The sequence below is a fragment of the Triturus cristatus genome, chromosome 1_2 (genome assembly GCF_964204655.1).
Source record: "Triturus cristatus chromosome 1_2, aTriCri1.1, whole genome shotgun sequence".
Taxonomy (NCBI): Eukaryota; Metazoa; Chordata; class Amphibia; order Caudata; family Salamandridae; genus Triturus; species Triturus cristatus.
The window spans coordinates 451,505,792-451,526,755 of NC_140580.1; the positions used below are offsets into that span (position 1 = coordinate 451,505,792).

General features: G+C 43.1%; 1 protein-coding gene across 1 annotated transcript in view; it reads left to right on the forward strand.

The window, feature by feature from the left end:
• Positions 1-20,964, forward strand: part of CC2D2B (coiled-coil and C2 domain containing 2B) — a 1,427,481-nt gene that overhangs the window by 438,358 nt on the left and 968,159 nt on the right. Inside the window, 2 exon segments of the mRNA XM_085622020.1 lie at positions 12,931-13,067; positions 13,176-13,304. Coding sequence (XP_085478146.1) covers positions 12,931-13,067; positions 13,176-13,304 — 266 coding nt within the window.

Genomic DNA, 20,964 nt, shown 5'->3' on the forward strand with positions numbered 1-20,964 from the left:
CTCACTCTCCACTACTCACTCTCTACTACTCTACTACTCTCTACTACTCTCTCTGCTACTCACTCTCTACTACTCTCTACTACTCACTCTCTACTACTCACTCTCAACTACTCACTCTCTACTACTCTCTCTACTACTCACTCTCTACTGCTCACTCTACTACTCTCTACTACTCTCTATCACTCACTCTCTACTACTCTACTACTCACTCTACTACTCTCTACTACTCTCTCTCTACTACTCACTCTCTACTACTCACTCTACTACTCTCTACTACTCTCTCTCTACTACTCACTCTCTACTACTCGCTCTCTACTACTCTCTACTACTCACTCGCTACTACTCTCTACTACTCACTCTCTACTACTCCACTACTCTCTACTAATCATTCTCTACTACTCACTCTGTACTACTCTCTACTACTCACTCTCTACTACTCTCTACTTCTCACTCTCTACTACTCTCTCTCTACTACTCACTCTCTACTACTCACTCTCTACTACTCTCTACTACTCACTCTCTAATACTCTTTCTCTACTACTCTCTACTACTCACTCTCTACTACTCTCTACTACTCACTCTACTACTCATTCTCTACTACTCATTCTCTACTACGCTCTCTCTGCTACTCAGTCTCCACTACTCACTCTCTACTACTCTCTACTACTCACTCTCTACTACTCACCCTCTACTACTCTCTACTACTCACTCTCTACTACTCTCTACTACTCACTCTACTACTCACTCTTTACTACTCTCTACTACTCTCTACTTCTCACTCTCTACTACTCTCTACTACTCACTCTCTACTACTCACTCTGCTACTCTCTCCTACTCACTCTCTGCTACTCTCTCTACTACTCTCTACCTCTCTACCTCTACGTCTCTACCTCTACGTCTCTACCTCTACACCTCTACCTCTCTACCTCTCTCTACCTCTCTCTCTACTACTTTCTACTTCTCTACCTCTACGTCTCTACCTCTACGTCTCTACCTCTACACCTCTACCTCTCTACCTCTCTCTACCTCTCTCTACACGCACACATATGCACATATATGCATTTATATATATGTATGTGTATATATATATACATATATATAATCTGCATATCTATATAAATACAAATATAAATGCATGCATACATATACATATATGCATGGTATGTACATGAAAGTTTGAAAAACACTAATAAAAGCAAAGCTAAAAAGCCACCTAATTACAAACAGAATTGCTTTAACTTAAACGAGGGCGAGACCTATTGCATTTTCATGTTTGGTTCCATCAAGAAGGCATTCAGATGTGACACATTTGCCATAAATTCTGAATGGTAGCACTCTAGTTCCTCATTAGATCACTTTAGTAAAGCTACTGCTCACCAGGGAAGTCTGCTGCTGGTATTCAAAGTGCATGTTTCAGTCTGCATGTCAGAACTTTTTAATGAAATAGAAGAGGATTTGAGAAGTCAAAATGTGCCCTAATTTTTCTTTCTGCAGCACTTATCATAATTTCTATGGCAAAATGAACCCCCTCATTTGGTTCCTCTGCAAATTAAATGTTTTAAGTGTTACCACTTTATTCCAATCAAGATGGCTTCAGGTGTGCCATACTTTTGTCATAAGTAAGACTGTTAGCGCTCTAGTTGTTCTTTAAAACACTCTGGGATTTCTGTCTTTGGGCTATACTTGGGCTACATCTCGGTGATATTTGTGCTACATTTGGGCTCTTTTGTCTCTGGTGGCCATCTTTTTAGACTTGTTATGAAGTTTCCTAATTTCCTCATTTACTACAGTCTCCTCAGTAGGCATACTGTCAGTTTTTTACTTTGATTCAATGAAGAAGGCATTCAGATGTGTCACACATTTGCCATAAATTCAGAATGTTAGCACTCTAGTTGCTCATTAGATCACTGTAGTAAAGCTACTGCTCACCAGGGAAGTCTGCTGCTGGTATTGAAAGTGCATGTTTCAGTCTACATGTCAGAGTTCTTTAATGAAAAAGAAGAGGATTTGAGAAGTCACTCAAAATGTGCCCTAATTTTTCTTTCTGCAGCACTAATCATACATTCTATGGCAAAATGAACCCCCTCATTTTGTTCCTTTTTAAATTAAATGTTTTAAGAGTTACCACTTTATTCCAATCAAGATGGCTTCAGGTGTGCCATACATTTATCATAAGTAGGAGTGTTAGCGCTCTAGTTGTTCTTTGGAACACTCTGGGAAGCTGCAGTAGAACACAAAGGAATCAACTGACAGTCTCTGCCCTTGTTGGATGTACATGTTTTACTGAGAATGAGAAAGTTCCTAGTTAGCACGAAGGAAAGTTTCAATTCTAATAAAGAGGCGGAGGCGAGGATTATGCATTACTTTCCTCACTTTATTTTCAACAGCAAGTTAAAAGACACAATATAAAAACAGAAGACCACAACTCCCATGAAGCTCAGGAGTAACCGTGGCAACCAGTAGTCCAATCATAGCAACGATGCATCCCATAAACAGTAGCAGTCTCCATAGTCCTTCCTCTTTCTCTGCTGCAGGAAGTTAAGCCCTGTGGGTCCTATTCCGCCTTGCAGTCGGAACCTAGGATGACAAGTACAAATATTGAAGACTGCTACAAACCATGACATTTAAACAAGGTCAACCTGCAACGTATGCTATCAATACAATTGCAAACTTTGCTCAAAACAATCAGAAACAGATATATAATACGAGAATTCCACAGCATGATATAACATCAAACCCTGAAACCAAATGCAAACAAAGTATTGAACATCATCAATAATCATTTACAATAAAAGTCTCAAAGGTTACTTCCCTGATACGAAACTCTGAATCACTCCGCTCCTAGATTCCTTACCAGAATTTACCAAGGGCGGGAAGGCATAAGAGAAACGTGCCCGGGTGGGATAATCCTCGCCTCCGCCTCCTTATTAGAATTGGAACTTTCCTTTGTGCTAACTAGGAAATTTCTCATTCTACAGCAGGAGTGGATGCGAGGATTATGCATGTTCAAAGCCTCCTTACCACCAGAGCGGCCGCTTCATGGATTGGTTTAAAGTAGAACTTTTTAAAAGTTGAATCTGAAGACCAATCCGCCGCATTCATAATGTCCTCCAATCTACCCCCTACCTGAATGGCCTTAGAAGCCATTGCTCCCCTGGTAGAGTGTGCGCCAAACTCAGTAGTGTCAATACCGGCTTCAGTCATAATCCACCTGACCCATCTGGCAATGGTCGGGGAAGATACCGCCTTAAACAGTTTCTTAATGGCAATCAGAAGTTGCCGTTCGCCCGGAACGAAGGGATCGCCAAACAGGAAACCCTGGGCTATCGGACCTGCCTCTGAGGAGGAGAGCTCACCAAGTTTGGGATCTATCTTCAGCAACAGGGAACGCCGGAGCTCGGCTGAGAGGGCGCAATTCGCATTGCCTAGCAGGCACATCGCCCGCTGTGCCCATCCCGTCACCTCTTCTGCTTGCAGGGGCTCCCCAGAAATACGGGACCTCTCTGCTAATTCTATCACTTTAGTCAAAGGGCCCACTACATCTAGGAGCTTGTCCTGGCAAGCCTGCCATGATCTAACTATCCCTTTCTTGGGATCTTTCATATATTTAGAAAAGAAGGTGCACAATCTGGGATCAATCTCGGGGGTCAAAGTGACTCCATTGGGCAGGGAGGGTCTGGGACATTCGGACCCAAGACGGGCCCTAACCTCTTTATTGAGCGGACGCCGAATTTTGTCGGCTACATAATCAGCCAACTTTTTGTCGGGAACCCATTCCGTGGACCGGGGTCTATAAATACACATGGGATTAAACATATCACTTGAGGGACCTTCCCCCTCTCCTACTGAAGGGGCTGAAGACTGAGGACGCCAAGACCGGTCATGCTCCTGGTCCCCATCCGAGGAATCCCCATCATCCTGGCATTCCACCTCTCCCAATTCGGGAAACCCTTCATCAGGGTCGTAATCCGTGGCGCCTTCGTCGCCGTTTTCTCCGGGTACAACTTCCTCCCGGTAGGGTGCATCACGAAGCGTGCGCGTACTTTTTCTGAAAGGTTTCAGCCAGACGGCTGAAGCCCTCAAGGTGCCCCGCGTCACGCTTGTGGGCCTTGCGCAGGAGAGAAATAGGCACCCCGCTAGGCCCGTCCTCCCCGTCCCCCAAAATGCCTGTGCCCCTGAATACATGGGCGGACAAACGGTTAACGCTTTCCTGTAGAGGGGCAAGCGCCTGGGCGATAGCCGAAGAAAGGAGCCTGTCCGCCTCTGCAGGTCTGCGCACCTGGGACAGCCAGTCCTCTTCAGAGGACAAAGATGGGGTGTAATCGTGCTCTCTTTGAGCATGCATCATAATATGAGGTGAGGGCACCAGTTCAAAACGCCCCAAAGAAGTTAAGGGGGGCTCTCCCCTCGCCGGTGCCCAGGAGCTGACACCTCCCTGGTGATGTACACCACAGGCGGAGGAGGCAGCTCAGCAAATAAACACTAGGGCTATGCCCGTCAGTCTTACCGCGAAAGCGGTGTCAGGCGAGGGGTATAACCTGAATAGGAGCGAGCGCTCGAAACTCCGAGGCTCGCTCCGTTGCGTTAGAAGCGCGAAATAGCGCCACCTAGCGGACCGGCTCCGTATCCAGAAGAAACGCGCTCGGGCCGAAGCCTCCAGCGCGACTCACAGCGAGAGAGAAGCTCGCTACAGTACACAGTGGAAAAACGAACAGAATTAAGCAATACTGAAGAATAAACGCTACACAGATCCCATGCAGCCAAGACCCAAACCCACAGTAAGGAGAGAAGGGACTTAACTGACGGGCCAGCAGTGAAGAAAGAGGAAGGACTATGGAGATTGCTACTGTTTATGGGATGCATCGTTGCTATGATTAGACTACTGGTTGCCACGGTTACTCCTGAGCTTCATGGGAGTTGTGGTCTTTTGTTTTTATATTGTGTCTTTTAACTTGCTGTTGAAAATAAAGTGAGGAAAGTAATGCATAATCCTCGCCTCCGCTCCTGCTGTAGAATATCAGACTTCATTCTCACATGAGTAACAAAGATAATGTGAATTTACAGAAAATATGCTCTCAGTTTAGCTTATAGATCACCTTCCAAACCTCTGTGGGAAAAGCATGTGAAAATAGTTTTCTCTCAAACATGATTCATGATATCCCAGCAGAAGGCTTTTTCACATGGTAAAATCACCTTAGAACAGACCACAATTCCTAAAATGAGTATGGTGCCATCAACAAATGATTTATAATGTAACTAAAGTCTTAAAACCTTCTATTAACTGCAATGCTTTTTAATGAGGTGCTATCATGTATATTGGTCCCAAGATGGCTGCCAACACTTCTTGGATGAAGTGCTGACAGCCAATCAGATCTCACGATGAGATGTGTGGTTAGGCTCCGCCCAGATATATATGTGATTTTACTTTTGATTTTCTCAGGAACTACTGAACGGATTTACACCATTTAAGCAAAAGGCACGACTCTGAACCAAGGTCTACCTTTCCGCCAAATTTGGTGTAATTCCGTTCAGCAGTTCGGGCTGTAGCTGCGTCAACAGGTCCTATGGGAAATTGCATGGGGAAAATTCGTTTTGGGACCCCCCTTTTTTCTCAGCCCCCGCTTGACGAATCACCACGAAACTTTCAGGATAATAGCGGACCGGAGCTGGCCAAAAGTTTGGAAAATGTCGCGAAGATTCGTCAACCGGCGCCAGACTTATTGGGAATAGAATGTTGCGGATTTCCTATGGAAAATAGGTCCTAACTGTAACTACCTACTGGCGACCGCCAATAGGTAATATATATATATATATGTTGTGTGTGTGAATCCTTATATGCATGATGGTCAGCCATACGCTTGGTGTGCACATGCTTCCTCACTAATGAGGACTGGCCCTTTTACTTCTGTTGTTACACGGTATGTCTTATTTACTCTGTAAGCACTATTTTCTTTAAGGTATGACTGACATGCTTTCCTGCAACATTCAGCGCGCCATGCACTCTTTCGCTTTCCAAGCAGCCCAGGACAATGGCGGCCGAGGTCTCGCATTTACAAGAGTTTGCGCTATTGACATTATAAATGACAATGCCTTTTATTTCTGTGTTCATTATCAAAACATATACATACGGCATTGTCATTTACAATGTCAATAACTTAAACTCTCACAAAAGCGAGACCTATTGCATTGTAAATGCTTGTTTATTACTTACGCTACTGCTGTGATTTTTTTTAAAAAAATCAGCATTTGCAACGCCAATAGCTCAAAGTTTTACTAATGTGAGACCTATTGCATTGCAAATGCTTGTTAACTTTGTTCCAGTGTGTCAAGACATATGAACGGAGGTAAGGGCTGAAGGTGGTCTTTTACTGTCTTTCTCATATTCTTTTAGTGCTTGCAAGAGCCTGGCCAGTTGCGCTGCAACAGGATGTTTTTGCAGTCCTGCTTTCCTTCTCTACTGAGCGCTTTCTACTTTGCGCTTCAAACCAGTATTCAGTGTCTTTTTTTCAGGCGCTAGTCACCGAGGGCATTGGGGCCTTTTATCTCATAGTTATTTCACTTGTACTAGTATAAGTGTCAAATCGCAAAATTTCGTTGTGATTTTCGTTATTTTTTCGGCCTGGGGCCTATGCCCAGTAGGTAATCCTCTACATGTTCCAAACTTGTTCTGTTTGACACTAAGGGTAAAGCCCTCAGCGTGTCATTCCAAAAGGGACTACATTTTGCACAAGGCCATATCATATGCTGGAAGTCAGCAGGTGCGTGGTAACATCTAGGGCAGGTTTCAGGGTAAATCTGACTGATTTTATGTGGTGTGAGGTAGGCTCTGTGTAAAACGTTAAATTGGATGAACTTACAGCAGGCATTGCGGGAAGCCTTCTGGTGTTTTCCCTGGTCCTTTTGCCATTTTTAGGTCTCGTCTGAGACAGCGCATGCTGTCTCTTCGAGACATTTAGTAAGTGGCTTTTAAAAGTGCCACCAGAGGCTTTTGGTGGCCTAAAGCTTGAGTGCACGTGTGCGTGCACGCTGGCAGCCACCATCTGCCTTTCTGTCATGGCTCATTAAGCCTCCTCCACCCCCTGGCTGTCTGCTCTCACTACCCCCTCCCTTCGCCCCCCTTCCTTCTCCCCCTCCCTCCTCGTTAGCTTGTTATTCGTAACTTCGCAAACCTGCCATCATAGCGCTTTTCCCATAACTTTTAGCTGTGTTGCATGGCTGAAAGTTATGATGAAATAGCGCTGAGGTGCATTCAAGCGCTATGAAAAAAGCGCTAGAACGTGTTAGTTGGAATGAATGGAGCCACAACAAACACATCTTTGGCTGCACCAGGCTGGGCCCAAGCACAGAGCTCATTAGTGCTATAAGGTATGTTTGCTGTATGTCAAGCACCAGATACTCTAGATTGTAGCCCAGCTGAGAAGCCTTAGAAAACATGGCTTGTATTCAACGTATCAATAGTAGTACACTATACTGCTAGATGAAATGATCCGCATTCACGGGTGACTGTTTGTGGAGGGGGTTGGTCTGAAAGGGAATAGATGATGATTCATGGATGGAGCTTAGAAAACCAGAGCCCAGACGTTCATTAAATGAGGCCAGTGCTAATAATTCCAAACAGAAAGCAGAGGCCAGCGCAGAGACTTTACTACTCATCAGCTGACCCCCGGGTTCTATGAGTAGCTCATTTTGCAAAGCATGGCAAGTGCTCATATATATATACACATTCTCTTCTGTCCACTGAGTGCATGTGTAGAGATCGTGTGCACCAGCAGGCAAAGCAAGGCAGGCACATTTCACTGTCACGATATGGAAAATCAATATACATGTACACGTGTTTCAAACCTTTCCTCTAATAACATAATAAACTGTGCCCACCGTCCTAGCACTTTTCCCATAACTATTAGCCATGTTGCATGGCTGAAAATTATTTTAAGAATAGCTCAGTGCTGCTTTGTGGTGCTTTGACAAAAGTTATGACACAGCAAGCACTGCCAGCATTATACCACTTTTGTTTTTTCTTTCAGTCATGCTACACGGCAGCCGTGCTGCTGTACAACATGGGTAAAAGACAATGAGAAAGCCAATACCTTTTCATCAATCCATTACCCATTTATCCACTAGTTCACCTTTCCATCCACCCACACATTTTTCTATCAATCACTTTCTCTTCTATTATCCTTTCACCTAATATCCATCTATTCACTCATTCATCCTTTCACCCTTCCCTCCTTCCTGTCCTCTATCGATCCTCCCAGTCATCCTTTCACTGTTCATCCATTCACCCATCCTTTCTTTCTTCCATTCTCAACTCATCCAGCCACCCAACTCCCTTCCATGCACTCTTCCATCTTTCCACCCTTCCAGTCATCCTTTTGTTCCAGCAGTCTTCCAGTCCTCTTTTCATTCATCCATCCTTTCACTCTTCCTTTCATCTTTCCAAACCTTCTTTCACCCTTCTTTGTTTTCCTCTTTTCCTCCAACCCCCTTTCCTTCTGACCCTATATTAATTCTTCCTTCCACACTTCCTTCTTTGCACCCTTCTTTTGTTTCACACTTCCTTCCACTCTTCCCTTCACATTTCTTTGTTTTATCCTTCCATTCATACTTGTATCTTTCCTCGTTCCTTCCTTTTTTCCCTTCCTCATTTCACCATTTATATTTAGCAATCTATTTCTTTTCTTCCCTCTTTGATGTTTTACTTTATTATCTTTCTATGTACCTCTATCTGTTTGATGCCGCTACTTTTCTGGTTTTCCACATTTTATTCATTCAATCCTCTGTCTCCTTCACGCACTTGGCTCAGTTGTCAGCTGTAGGCCTACACGCCTCAGTTCTTTCTGTTCTGCAAACCTGGAGACAGACGAAGCCCTGAAAAGAGTCAACATTTTAGTGCCTTATCAGCCAATTGGCTCATGTCAACACCCACCACACCTCTAGCTGCTATAGTAGAGGGGTTAGGCATAGTCAATAGGTCTCGCCTTTGGGACCTTAAGTGTTTAGTTATCCAGCACAATATCTTTGGTGCAACAACATGAACTGTTGCATGGCTAAACACTTATAAGGTCCCAAAGGCGAGACCTATTGGCTATGCCAATGCTTGTTTATATATGCGCTCCGAGCGTTCTCCCACGGTCTTTGAGTTGTTGTGGAAATACCTCATTAAGTACTGCGATGCCCAATAGTGTACAACGTTTGTATAACAGCATGTGTAGTTGGCTCATTGTAACTTGTGCACCACCATTTCTTCAATGCAAGTGTAATCCTAATGTGCTGTGGGATATAATAGACTTGTAAGAAGGCGAATGGAATATCCCTCATGTTTGTGATGGAGTAAGCTGTTTGACAAACTCTAAATCATGCCCTTAGTCTTTATCATAGATATCAAGAATTAGACTTCCACTGTGTATTTGCAATTAAAAAAATAAGGATAAATATATTTATACTTGGAACTCACAGGGATAAAACATTCAGGCGTTCGAGGATTTAAAAATATTTGTCTGTTAACTTATTAAAATGCTCTGAAGAAAGATTAATGACAGGATACATAAGTTCCAAAACATGATAACAAAAAGTACAGCAAAAAAAAAGAAAGGAAGAAAATAATACGAAAAAGATACCAACTTGACAAGAAAAAAGTAAATATGGAATGTAGTGGAAGTAATAAAAAGAATACAATGACAAAATGCAATCACACAACTAGATTTCGAAGGGAAAGATTGGAAGATCCTAAAAACGTTACAATTTCAATCCTTTGGTGTTAAAGAGTCCACTGCAGACCCTGGGCCACTACCGCTCAGTCACAATATCCCAACATAACAAAGTCCATGGCAGATGACTCACTAGCCCCCCCAAGCAAACTGAAATGGACAAGCCCCTATCAGGAACGAAGGGGTCCAATTTCATAGCACATTCCAGGGCAGTACTCAAACACAAGCAGCGAGGACATGGTGGGCTAACAAATGGGGGTGCAAGTAACCTGCTGCCCATGAGCCAGCAGGCGCAAAAGCTCCCGTTTCCAGGTGACTACAAGTTCCAAGCAACTACAGACTCTGCTAGCCATGGTACCTCTCTGTCCACCTGTAAGCATGCACACTAGTGCAATTACTCATGTACCCAGAGGTGGTGAATTCAAACACCAGCAGAGGAATTCTTCAGCAGTAGGGAGGACAAATGACAGTGCAGAGATTCTTGTTTTGTTTGCAGTGCGGGTGGAAGGTTTTTATTTCCTTTCCCTGTGCATGGCAGCTGTTTCTTGGAAGTTCAGGTCTGCTGTTTAGCTTGCTTGGAGTCGTTTCAGTAACAGCATATTGAATTATAGTTGAATTACTGTAAATACCAGGGCTGTTTATCACAAAGATGTCCTGAGTGATGTCAAATAGGCAATGGACACAAAATACAAGTTGACTATGATGCCACTTGGAAACTCAAGGTAACAATTTTGGTTTAATTATGGCACCTCCAGATTACCTGCCACTGCTTTCATTAGCTACATAGGGATTGCTTGTAGATTAATGGGGGGCCATATAGAGCATTATCTTACCTGAATCAGCCTCCTGACTTATGTTACAAAACTAACTCTGCCACCCATTGACTTCTGCTTAGTGGTTCAATCACTAGTTGAGTCCCATACTGACCCTGAAAATGCAGTCCTTCGTGGAGTGCTGAGATCAGTGCTGTCATCATGCATGGTGATCCTACACTCAATGGCAATATCATAAGATCAGAGTACTGCAGTCTTGAGAGAACTGCAATGGTTCCCACTAAAAGCCACAATCAACTTCAAATTGATCTGTATAATCTTTAAAGCTATCCACCTTTTGCTGCTTGAACATTTATGCCCTGCAGTGAAAATATCTGGACATTAAAAACAAATTGAAGAAGCAAAAAAACTCTTATGGTTAGAATAAAAAAAAATCCATATGGACTTTTTAGGTCTGGCTTACGCAGCATAGGAAAGAGACCTTTAGTAATCGGCACAGCTTTCCCGGCAAAAACGTGCATGCGTTGCATTGCTTCGAGTGGCAAGGCGTGCACGTCTTGCAATTCACTTGCGGGAGAGAGCAGTTGGCGCCATATGTTATCAATTATTGCGCCTTGCTGCTCGCTCCCGCAAGGGAATCGGGCAGGCCCCCTCCTCTCTCCCCTCCCCCTGCTGCTGTGCGAGGCGCGCGCGCTAGTGCTTGTTGTTCCTTGGCGCGCTCCAGCGCTTTGGAATTGCTCTCTTCACTTTCTATAAATGCCTTCAATGTCTCAGATCCACAGTAATTAGTTCTGCTAAAAATCAGCTTTTTTGGTAGTTTTAAAAAGTTTTAACCTATTTTTCTGTTCGGTTTGCACTGAATTTTATGTGGGGTCTGAATTTGGGAGGCTCAATTTGAACTTGTATTTACTCTTACTTCGGGGCTGTTGTGCTTTGACTTTACGCCTGATACAATTATAAATTAACATTTTGGCAGTCCTTAGTGTCAGTATGCTTTAATCCTTTCCAGTGCAGCGCTGCTGTCGCTCTCACTTCCACATTTCAATTAGTGATCCCACTGTGAGCCCCATTTGTTTTCCGAGGTGCGCTCCAGTTTTCAGATTCACTTTCCTCACTTCTAATAAATGCCTTCAATGCCGCGGACGAGCAGAGGTTAGTTCTGCTAAATATCTGCTCTTTAATCGTTTGTAAATGTTTTTACCTGTTATTCTGTTCTGATTGCACTGAATTTTATGAGGACAGTTGTAAGTAGTTTCAATTTTTAGTACAACTTGTACTGTATTTTGAGAAGGTTCTTGACATGCACTTTACTTTGTTTTTAAACTCTTGAGTGTTGGTTTCCTGAGGAGCACCACCTTTAGATACCAATCACAAGACGACATTCAGACCGTTTTTTTCTAACTTTAGTAAGTACTTTTTATGTTAGCAGACTAGATTATACTGTCCAAGGTCAGAATGACTCGTTTGCATTACAGAGTTAGTTTTGCTTATCCATTACTTCAGGTTTGTGGTAAATGCCCCTCGTTTCAACATTACGTCTGTTACTATTACAAGTGCACTGCATGTTCCATCCTCCTTTGTATAGTGTAGTACCTGACCCTCGCAGCTTCTTCAGTCTCTTGTGGCCTGTAAAAGTCCCGCCTGGCTTGATTGGTGGCTCTGCCCCCCCATTCACCAGTGGCACATGAAGTATTAGTAGTTGTTGTAGCACCCAGAATAATGTTCTGCATGGGTAAATACTTACAAGGTCCCAAAGGCGAGACCTATTGGCTATGCCAATGCTTGTTTAATCATTGGCTCAGTCAGCCTGAACTGGAACTCCCTGAAGTAATGAGATTCCAACAAGATTTGGACAACAATGAAAACCCACCTATTTAACATGGAATAAGAGCTCACAGTTCTAAAAACGAGATCCCCGTGTGCACTATTTCCTCCTTCGACTTGCTCCTTGGACCTTGCTCTAATCTCACCCTTTTGTCCTTCTCACTGTTGTCCCTTCAATCTCTACCTGCTGTAAAAAGAAGTTATATGTCCTCTTTGTCTGTTTTTCTGCTTCTATTGATCCTGCTTCTTTCTCTTGTGCTTCTAATCTTCTTCTCTCACCCTATCTCCCCTTCCTACAGGTAGACATGTCTCGGTCTAAATTTGATCCGCTAAACCCTTGTTCAAGACTATTTTTATGAGTTGTGTTTTGCTTTATGCTTTGTGCTATGATTTATAATTTAGACAAGTCTAGGTCTCAAATGTTGTTGTGTTATAAATTGCACTAACACCTGGCTGATACAACAGGGCGATATCAAATATAATAAATAAGTAAGTATACCCTAGTCCTATTTTAACTCATTCATGCAAACATTTAATTATGATGCGAGAATCCTTAAAATATACTTTCACATTTGTAAAATTTTATGTTTAGTTTTATGTATTTGCCAATAATTTTTGCTCTAAAGTTGCTTATAGATTTAAGCTCCCGAAAGGCACAAACCCCCGTAATATAGAGGATGAAGGATTGTACATTCAGAGAAGGCCTGAATTTTACAGGAAGTGTATCAACAAAATGGAAAGACGTTTACTACAAGAACCAGAGGTAAGTGCACTATTTCTATATTCACAAGATATAACGTTGTGTGACATGAATTGGTTTCAGTATTTTTAAATATACTACATAAATCTTTTTTTAAATGATTTATTTAAGGGCAACCATTGGTTTGAAATAAGTGGAGAAATAATGTCGCTTCCTTCTCCAATAAAAGAAACATGGACTGTTTGGAAAAATGATCCCAACGGCAGTCTGCATCCAGCTTTAGAGACCGTTTACATTAAGGTATTAACACATAGTTTGCTTTGTAAGGGTTTCGTTCACTCATGTGTTATCAATGCATTTATTTGAGGCAGATGGCATGATTCAAATGTTACATTACCATACTAATACAATTTCGGATGATGAAAAATAGCTGTTTGTATATTATTAGTATGAGGTGAACTAATCACACTTCCAGTGACATTCGGTTACAAACCATGAACATTAAAAACACATCAGGTAATGCACACATGCATTTGACATCAGAAGACAGATCCTTTCAGTTCCTCGTATTTTTGTGCCATGCAATTGTGCGGTAAGGAATTGAAAATAAACTTAAGCTGACTTGATGTTACTGAAAGAAATGTGGTCTAATGGATATTTCTGACTGCAGTTTCCTCATCTTTTGAATTCCTCAAGGCACCAGACTGCATCCAGAAACTTTTTTCTGCAACTGGTCTTGGGGGTCGATTGATGGCGACATCAGGCTTAGCAAGGCGATGGTTTAAATCGGGTGACCCCCTTAAACCTAGGCCATTACAGACGTAGGGCCTGAGTTAGAGTATGGCAGTCAGTTTTACTCCGTCACGAAAACGACGGATATCATATCCTCCTCATTACAAGTGCCATTGGATGCAATGTACTTGTAATAAAGCGGGCGGGATGATGCACTAATGTATCCCCTAAGTCTAAATCAGGCCCATAATCTGCAGTTGTGAACTTTTCACCTACAAAACATTGATTTCAGTTGCGTTAGTCTAATTAGTTAAATGGAAGCAAGCCAAAACTGCAACACTGAGAAGTAAGTAGACGACCACACACATTTCCATGACTGGAAACAGTCTCCATGGTGACCAGGAGGCAGCTGGTCCCCCAAGTACATAGTGGCCACCACTGTGAGCTGTCATCAGTTCCACTTTTTAATGCCCTTCAGTGTGGACCACAAGCTCAGCCTCCTCATTTTGGTTGCTGTTTTATCTGCCTCCAAAGGTTTCTTTCCCCAACAGTGTGCTAGGGAATATATCTTCCCTAAAGACCACAGGATTCAAGTCATACCGCACTTGCAGAAAGCAGATATCATTATTATTGACTTGCATGTTGTCTGCCTTTTGTGTCTCGAATCCAAACACAGTTGAAGTGCTGTGACAAATGCTCCCTGATGCATCTTAAGACCATCAGGGAGCAGAGGACATAGCTGTATGTTGATAAACACAAGAAACTAGGTTGGCTGTGCTTCAAGTCTTGATTATACTCCTGATCCAAATCCCAGTCCAGGTCCAGGCCACTGTCCTTGGGTAAGTCCAGGATGTAAATCAAAAGCCAATTTTCATCCCAGTGATTGAACTCAAACTTCATCTCCTAGCTGGAGCCCAGGCTATTTTTGGCTCTGCAGCAAGTAAAGATCTTTAAGGAGGCAATGCTGCAACATTTCCTGATGAAGTTTCGGTTCCTCTGGCATGCCTTTGGGCCCCATTGATTCGTTGGGTGGAGTCCTTGGTGTGGGAAGATTCTCCTGCAGTGCCTTTGCCTTGACACCGTTATATCCAATGGCTTAATGAAATGTTTGAGCTACATTCAGATACAATACAAGGCCTTCAAAATGTTCCGCCTGAAGAGGATGATGATCAGTAGACTAATGTTTAGCTACCACCTCACTATACCGACTCTGGTCTGTATTTAGGCCTTCAGATTGCTATTGGCCTTGATCGGGATCCCCACAGAGGAAAGCTCTTCTTTTGTAGTTGCCAACTGCGGAAACCAAAGCGAATTTGATTGCAAAGATCTTGCCTTTGCCACTCACCAATGAAGACCTGATAGAGTCTTTGACAGCGAAGTGTAAAAAAATATGCTTGGCACTGCAGGTGAGGTGCCCATTGCTAAGCTCCATAGAATCTTGCCTTATTTATTTAATACCGTATGCTTTAAAGCCTTATAATTGAGGCTTTGGGCATCAAATTGAATCTGAATCTCTTACCAACTACCTCCCCTGACAGAGTTTCAAACTGCATTGAAGGGCTTAGGAAAAGGGTTTTCTCTTGTGCCTGTTTAGTGTTCGAATCTTAAATTGTTGTTTGCTTGTTGAGAGTGTGAGAAATTTGGTTATCGGTTGAGTTATTGGCTGCGGGGGTGGAAACCCTACTCAAACAACAACCACAATACTTGTCAGGGTGAACCACAAAAGTCACTAAACTAACCTGTGCTAAGTCCTCTGATTGCTTGGCACGAATTTATTTATTTATTTTATAACACTTGTAAGGCGCACAGCTACCCACAAAGGGTTTCCCGGCGCCGGACCAGCGTAACGCACAAAAACCCACTGGAAAGAAACTGTTGAAGCACATTATTTATCGAACAACCAGGTCTTTATGCTTTTTCTAAAGATCATGAAATTTTCCTCCTTACGTATATGGATGGGTAAGGTGTTCCACAGAGTTGGAAAGCAAGCAGACTTAACTTAGAGGCAATGTGTGAAGTATTTATGCTGCATACAAACAGTAATAAAGTGAAAACACAACACAAGAACGATTTCACACTGTTAGAAATGGGGTCTCTAGTTGGCAGAGGTATGCCCCCTGTCCAAGTAGGGCCTACCACTCTAGTTAGGGTAAGTTAGATACACACCCTAAATTAAGATAGCAGCTTGGAACAGAGCAGTTAGGTTTAATTTAAGAGGCAACGTGTAAAGTATATGTGCAACATTTAAAACAGTAAAACAGTGAAACCAGCACACACAAATAATCCACACAAAGGCTAGAAATATAGGGCTTAATTAAACAAACAAAACAAGACCAAACCGACAAAAATCCAATAAGTATAACCGGTGTTATGAATTTTTTACATATTAAATTGAAATATAGTGCTTAAAATCATAAAGCGTCAACCGGGGAAATCTGGTCGTGCTGGACTGGGTCAAATCTGAAAAGTCACGCCGACCTTGATACAGCACAGGTCAAATATAGAAGCCACGCAGGCCCCGGTGAAAACAGTACCTTTCCAGAGGATGTGTCGACATCGAGGAGTGACTGTGTTGGTTCCTAGTCACGCAGTCGGGTCCAGCTTCATCATCGAACCCCTTTACTATGAAGGCACTGCATCGTCGACAAAGCCTTGCAGTCAGATCCTGCGTCATTGTTGAACCCCTTCCGATAAAGACATTGCGTCGTTGTTGCGCCTCGCAGTAGGTCCCGTGCTGTCATCGAACCCTTTACAATGTAGGTGCTGCGTCGTTGAGCCGTGCTGTTGACGTTGTGGAGTCTCTGAAGCGGCACCTCGTCAGCATTGAAGGCAAATGCATCTGCTCTGACTGACGTGAAGCGTGAATTTTAGCAGAAAACAGCTGCAGAACCCCTCTTGGCAGGGCAGGACTCACAGTTGGCAGAGTCCAGCAGGCGAAGCAGATTTGAATGAAGTCGTTGATGTCCCTAAGACTTCAAGAATAGGAGGCAAGCCAGCAAGCCCTTGGAGTCACTTGGTTCTGAGGATGTAGAGAGTCAGGTCCAGTCCTTCTCACTACCAGGCAAGGCGCAGGCACAGCAGAGCAGGAGCCCAGCAAAATCCAGCAGAGTCCAGCAGAGTGTCTGTCCTTTCAGCAGCCAGCAGTCCTACTTCAGGGCAGAGTGTCCTCAGGTCCATAGTGTAATGAGTTGGTAGTTTCAGCGGTGCAGTACTTATACCCAGTTGTGCCTTTTAAGTGGGGGAGTTAAATCCAATCAGTAGAACCAGAGTTAGGTATTATTACAGTTTTTATTGAAATCTAGTGTCTAAAATATCAAAGCGCCCACCAAGGGCATCAGGCTGCGCAAAACTAGTGCAAAGTCTAAAGAAAAGATTGACTGATCAAGTGAAGGTTGGATGCACAAGGTCGATTGGACCCGGTGTAGGCTTACCTTTAGAGTTAGAAGAAATGTAGAAGAAAAGTCCAGTCGAAGGTAGAGTTCAGCAGAGCAAGGCAGCTGGCTGTGTCAGAAGAGGAATTGTTGTCCCCGCTCAGTGCTGGATAGGTCTCAGTGAAGCCGTTAATGATGGCGGGAAAAAGCTCAGCGTGGTAGAAGCTGGATTTCCAGGCCAAGGAACTTGTCATTGTTGATGAGGAGCCTGCTACTATCAAACCCAGTAAAGATTTTGACCTTCGGACTTACACAATTTTTTGGAAGTCGAAAACCTCCCATGGGACAAAGTTGCAAGCTGTAGCTGAAGAAGGTTCCACAAGGCGAGGTACAGTTGCTCGGAGGTACAGCTGAACAGAATTTGCTGCTGCATAGAAGAACATAGCAGGAGCTACCGCAAAGTCAGGCATCCAAAATGCACCTTGGGCGGATCAGCTGGCAGGTAGGTTTTCAGTCTTCTGACGGTTCTTCTGAAAGTTTTTAGTAAACAAAATTAAAAGTCCTAACTTTTAGGTTTAGGCATGAACAGCACCCACAGCCCCGCTTCCAAGGGCCCAGGACTCCACCATTTGGGGGGAGGTTAAGACTAACAGGAGCAGAGGCCGAGTACAGGGTTCAAGGTCTCTGGAGCTTGTTATGTCCCTGTTGCTCATACAGGAGGCCAACCAAATAGCCCCTGGAGTCACTCTGGTAGTCCTGGGCAGCAACACAGACCTCTATCAGTACAGCAGTCCTCTAGTAGCACTAGGGCAGTCCTCAGGGGTAACAATGCAGGCCTCAAGCAGAAAGGCATTTCCCTGGAGCCCTTCTTAAGTCTTCAACAGGTCCAGGATTGTACTGAAGAGTTACTCTGAGGGTCCAATATTCATACCTGGTGCCAGTCTTTGACATGGGGTAGTCTTTTAGGTTATTCCCACATCTGATTTTGAAAAGTTCTTCCCTTTCCCTGTCAGGGCTCCAAGATGTTTGAGGTGACAAATGACTAGTGTCAGGTTCCTTTGTGTGTGTATGCTGGAGACAGCCCTTTGAACATCAAGTGGGTCATGGAGCAGCTTCTCCACCAGCTATTTAAGCAGCATGGCCCATCCTGCCTACACCCAGTTCCCTTAGTCTTACTGTTTAACAGGAATACACAAATCCCAACAGCAGATCCATTCACAGTCATATGACCCAAGACACTAGCAGAGGCACAAAAATGGTCAGGAAAGGAAAATGGCCACTTTTTAAAGTTTGCATTTTCAGAATTTAACAAACAATCTGACTTTACCATTAAATTGGATTTTTAATCACAATTAATTTGTCATAACATGGCATTTCTACCTGCTCCCAATCAGAAGTTAGCACTTCAACAATGCAATAAGGTTAACCAAATGCTATCCTGTGGTAGAGGTAGACCTCACAGTAGTGAAAAAGGAATGTAAGAGTTTTGTTTACTAGTAGGACATGTAAAGCTTAAAAATACATGTCCTGCTTTTTAACTAAAATGTACCCTGCCATATGGACATTTTAGGGCCTAACTTAGGGGTCACTTATATGTATTAAAAAGGAAAGTTAGGCCTACAAAAAGGTTGATTTTACGAGGTCGATTTGAAAGTTTAAAACTCCAGTTCAGGCAGCAATGGCAGGCCTGAGACATGTTTTAAAATGCTACTTTAGTGGGAGGCACAATGAGTGCTGAACGCCCCCTAGTAGCATCTAATTTAGCATTGGATAGCTGTATTAAAGTGCGCAGAGTCCAAATGCCAATAAAAACAAAATTCTGAAAATAAGAGGTGTGAAGGCAAAACGTTTGGGATGACTCTTCCTCTAGGGCCCAGTTCAATAGGGAGAGACACCCATGCCTTTTCGGATAAGTTGAGCAGGATCTTCCCGCCATCCCTTCGTTCCTGAACACAAGCCTTGAGAATGGCAAATTCAAGATGTTAACTCTGGCCCAGGTCTTCTCTGCTCTATATCCTGGTGATAGGATGGTTTCATTGGATTTGCATGACGTGTACTTTCATGTACTTGTCCAGCTGTACTATTGGCATTTTGTTGTGGGGTCAGAACACTTGCAGTTCAGTTTCCTCTTCAGCTTCACTCCTTCGTCCCTGGGTATTTACCATGGTGATGGCAGTGATTGCAGGCCATCTTCATGGATCTGAGGTACACATATTTCCATACATTGACAACTGACTGTTGAAGGCAGGCACTTGTTTCTATCAGTAGAGGACCAACTGGTGTCCTCACAGAGATCTCCATCAATGAACCGAAATTCTACCTTCAGACGGTGCAGAGGATTCCCTAAAAAGGGCTGTCCTGGATACGTATCAAAGCCTTCACACCCCTGCAGGGCATCTGGTGCATTAAGAATATGATTCTGATGTTTTGGGTTCATTCAGGTTTTCCAACATGGACTGTAATACTTCTTGATGTTCTGGTCTTATGCATCCTCATGCCTGGTGGCACACGTGGGCTCTGCTTACAGTGGCCCAGCATCTGGGAGGTCTCTTGGACACTAGCTGCTTTTTCGAAGAGGTGGTCTTGGAACTTTGGTGGTGGCTGAAGGGTGCCACCCGGAGCTGACGTGGTAATGTATGCATCGTCTTTGAATTGTGGTGGCACTTTGGCGAGGTGGAAATCATGGGCTAGTTGCAAAAACAAAAGTCTATCCAAGTCCTGATGGAAAACATAACTGCCATCTAGCACTACATCAAGCAGGACTGCGTGTGGTCATTGGTACTGTACCAGGAAGCTCTGAGATTCTGGTGGTGGCTGGGCCATCATGGAATAACCCTGAGGACAAATCACCTAGTGGGATCCCTCAGTATCAGAGCAGATGAGCTCAGCAGGCGTTATCTGACCCATCATGAGTCACATTTACAACTGGAAGTTGTCAAAGGTGTTTTCGCAAAGTGGGGGGTGCTTTGGTTAGATCTTTTTACCACTGTGAAGAATGCCATTGTTAGACCTTTTGCATCGTTAGTGGAATTCTGGTCCCTTGTATGCATTACCACCTTTGTTGCTACTTTCCCAACTACTGAAGAAAGTCTGGCGAGACTGGTGGAGCTCCTTTTGTTCAGAGAATTTGGTACTCTGAGCTGCTAAGCCTGATCATTTGGCCTTCGTTCCATCTATCTTTTTAGGAGGACCTGTCATCCAACAATAGGGAATGCTTTGAGATTGAGCATGTCACACATACATATGACTGTATATTCCAAAGTCATATTCACAAGTTAAAAAATGTTCAATCTTACAGTGTTTTCCATTGTTTGTGTGTACAATGATCTGATTTTGTGTCAACAATTCAATTGGTGCTGTCAGCCATGTGAAACATTCTTTTTTCTTTTTAATGCAGTATTTTGTGTTGCTGTCTGAAATCTCCTTTCTGCTCCAATTACAGAATCTCTCAAATGCATATTTTTCTCGTTACCACCAGTAGTTTCTCCTTTTAAAGAAAGATAGTGTCATGTTGTCAACTAAGTTCTTCCGGTTTTTCTTTATTATTTCATTGATACTCTTTGATGCTGTGTTTAAAGATTTTGAAAACTCCTGTGTTGGATTATCCAGAAATGATAAGTATATATTTGTATCGAAGATTTGTCTCAATGATTCTGGATGATATTCCGGTTTATCTATTGATACAATGGTTCCACTTTTATCTGCCTCTTGGATTTTAATGTCCAGATTCGTTCCAGTTTTAAGATTGCACTTGCCTTTTACTAATATTAAAAATTTCCATTTGATACTTAAAAAAGCAGTTTCTGGATATCTCTAATTATATGAAATTCCATAAGGTCCAATGTTGTATTGGATGT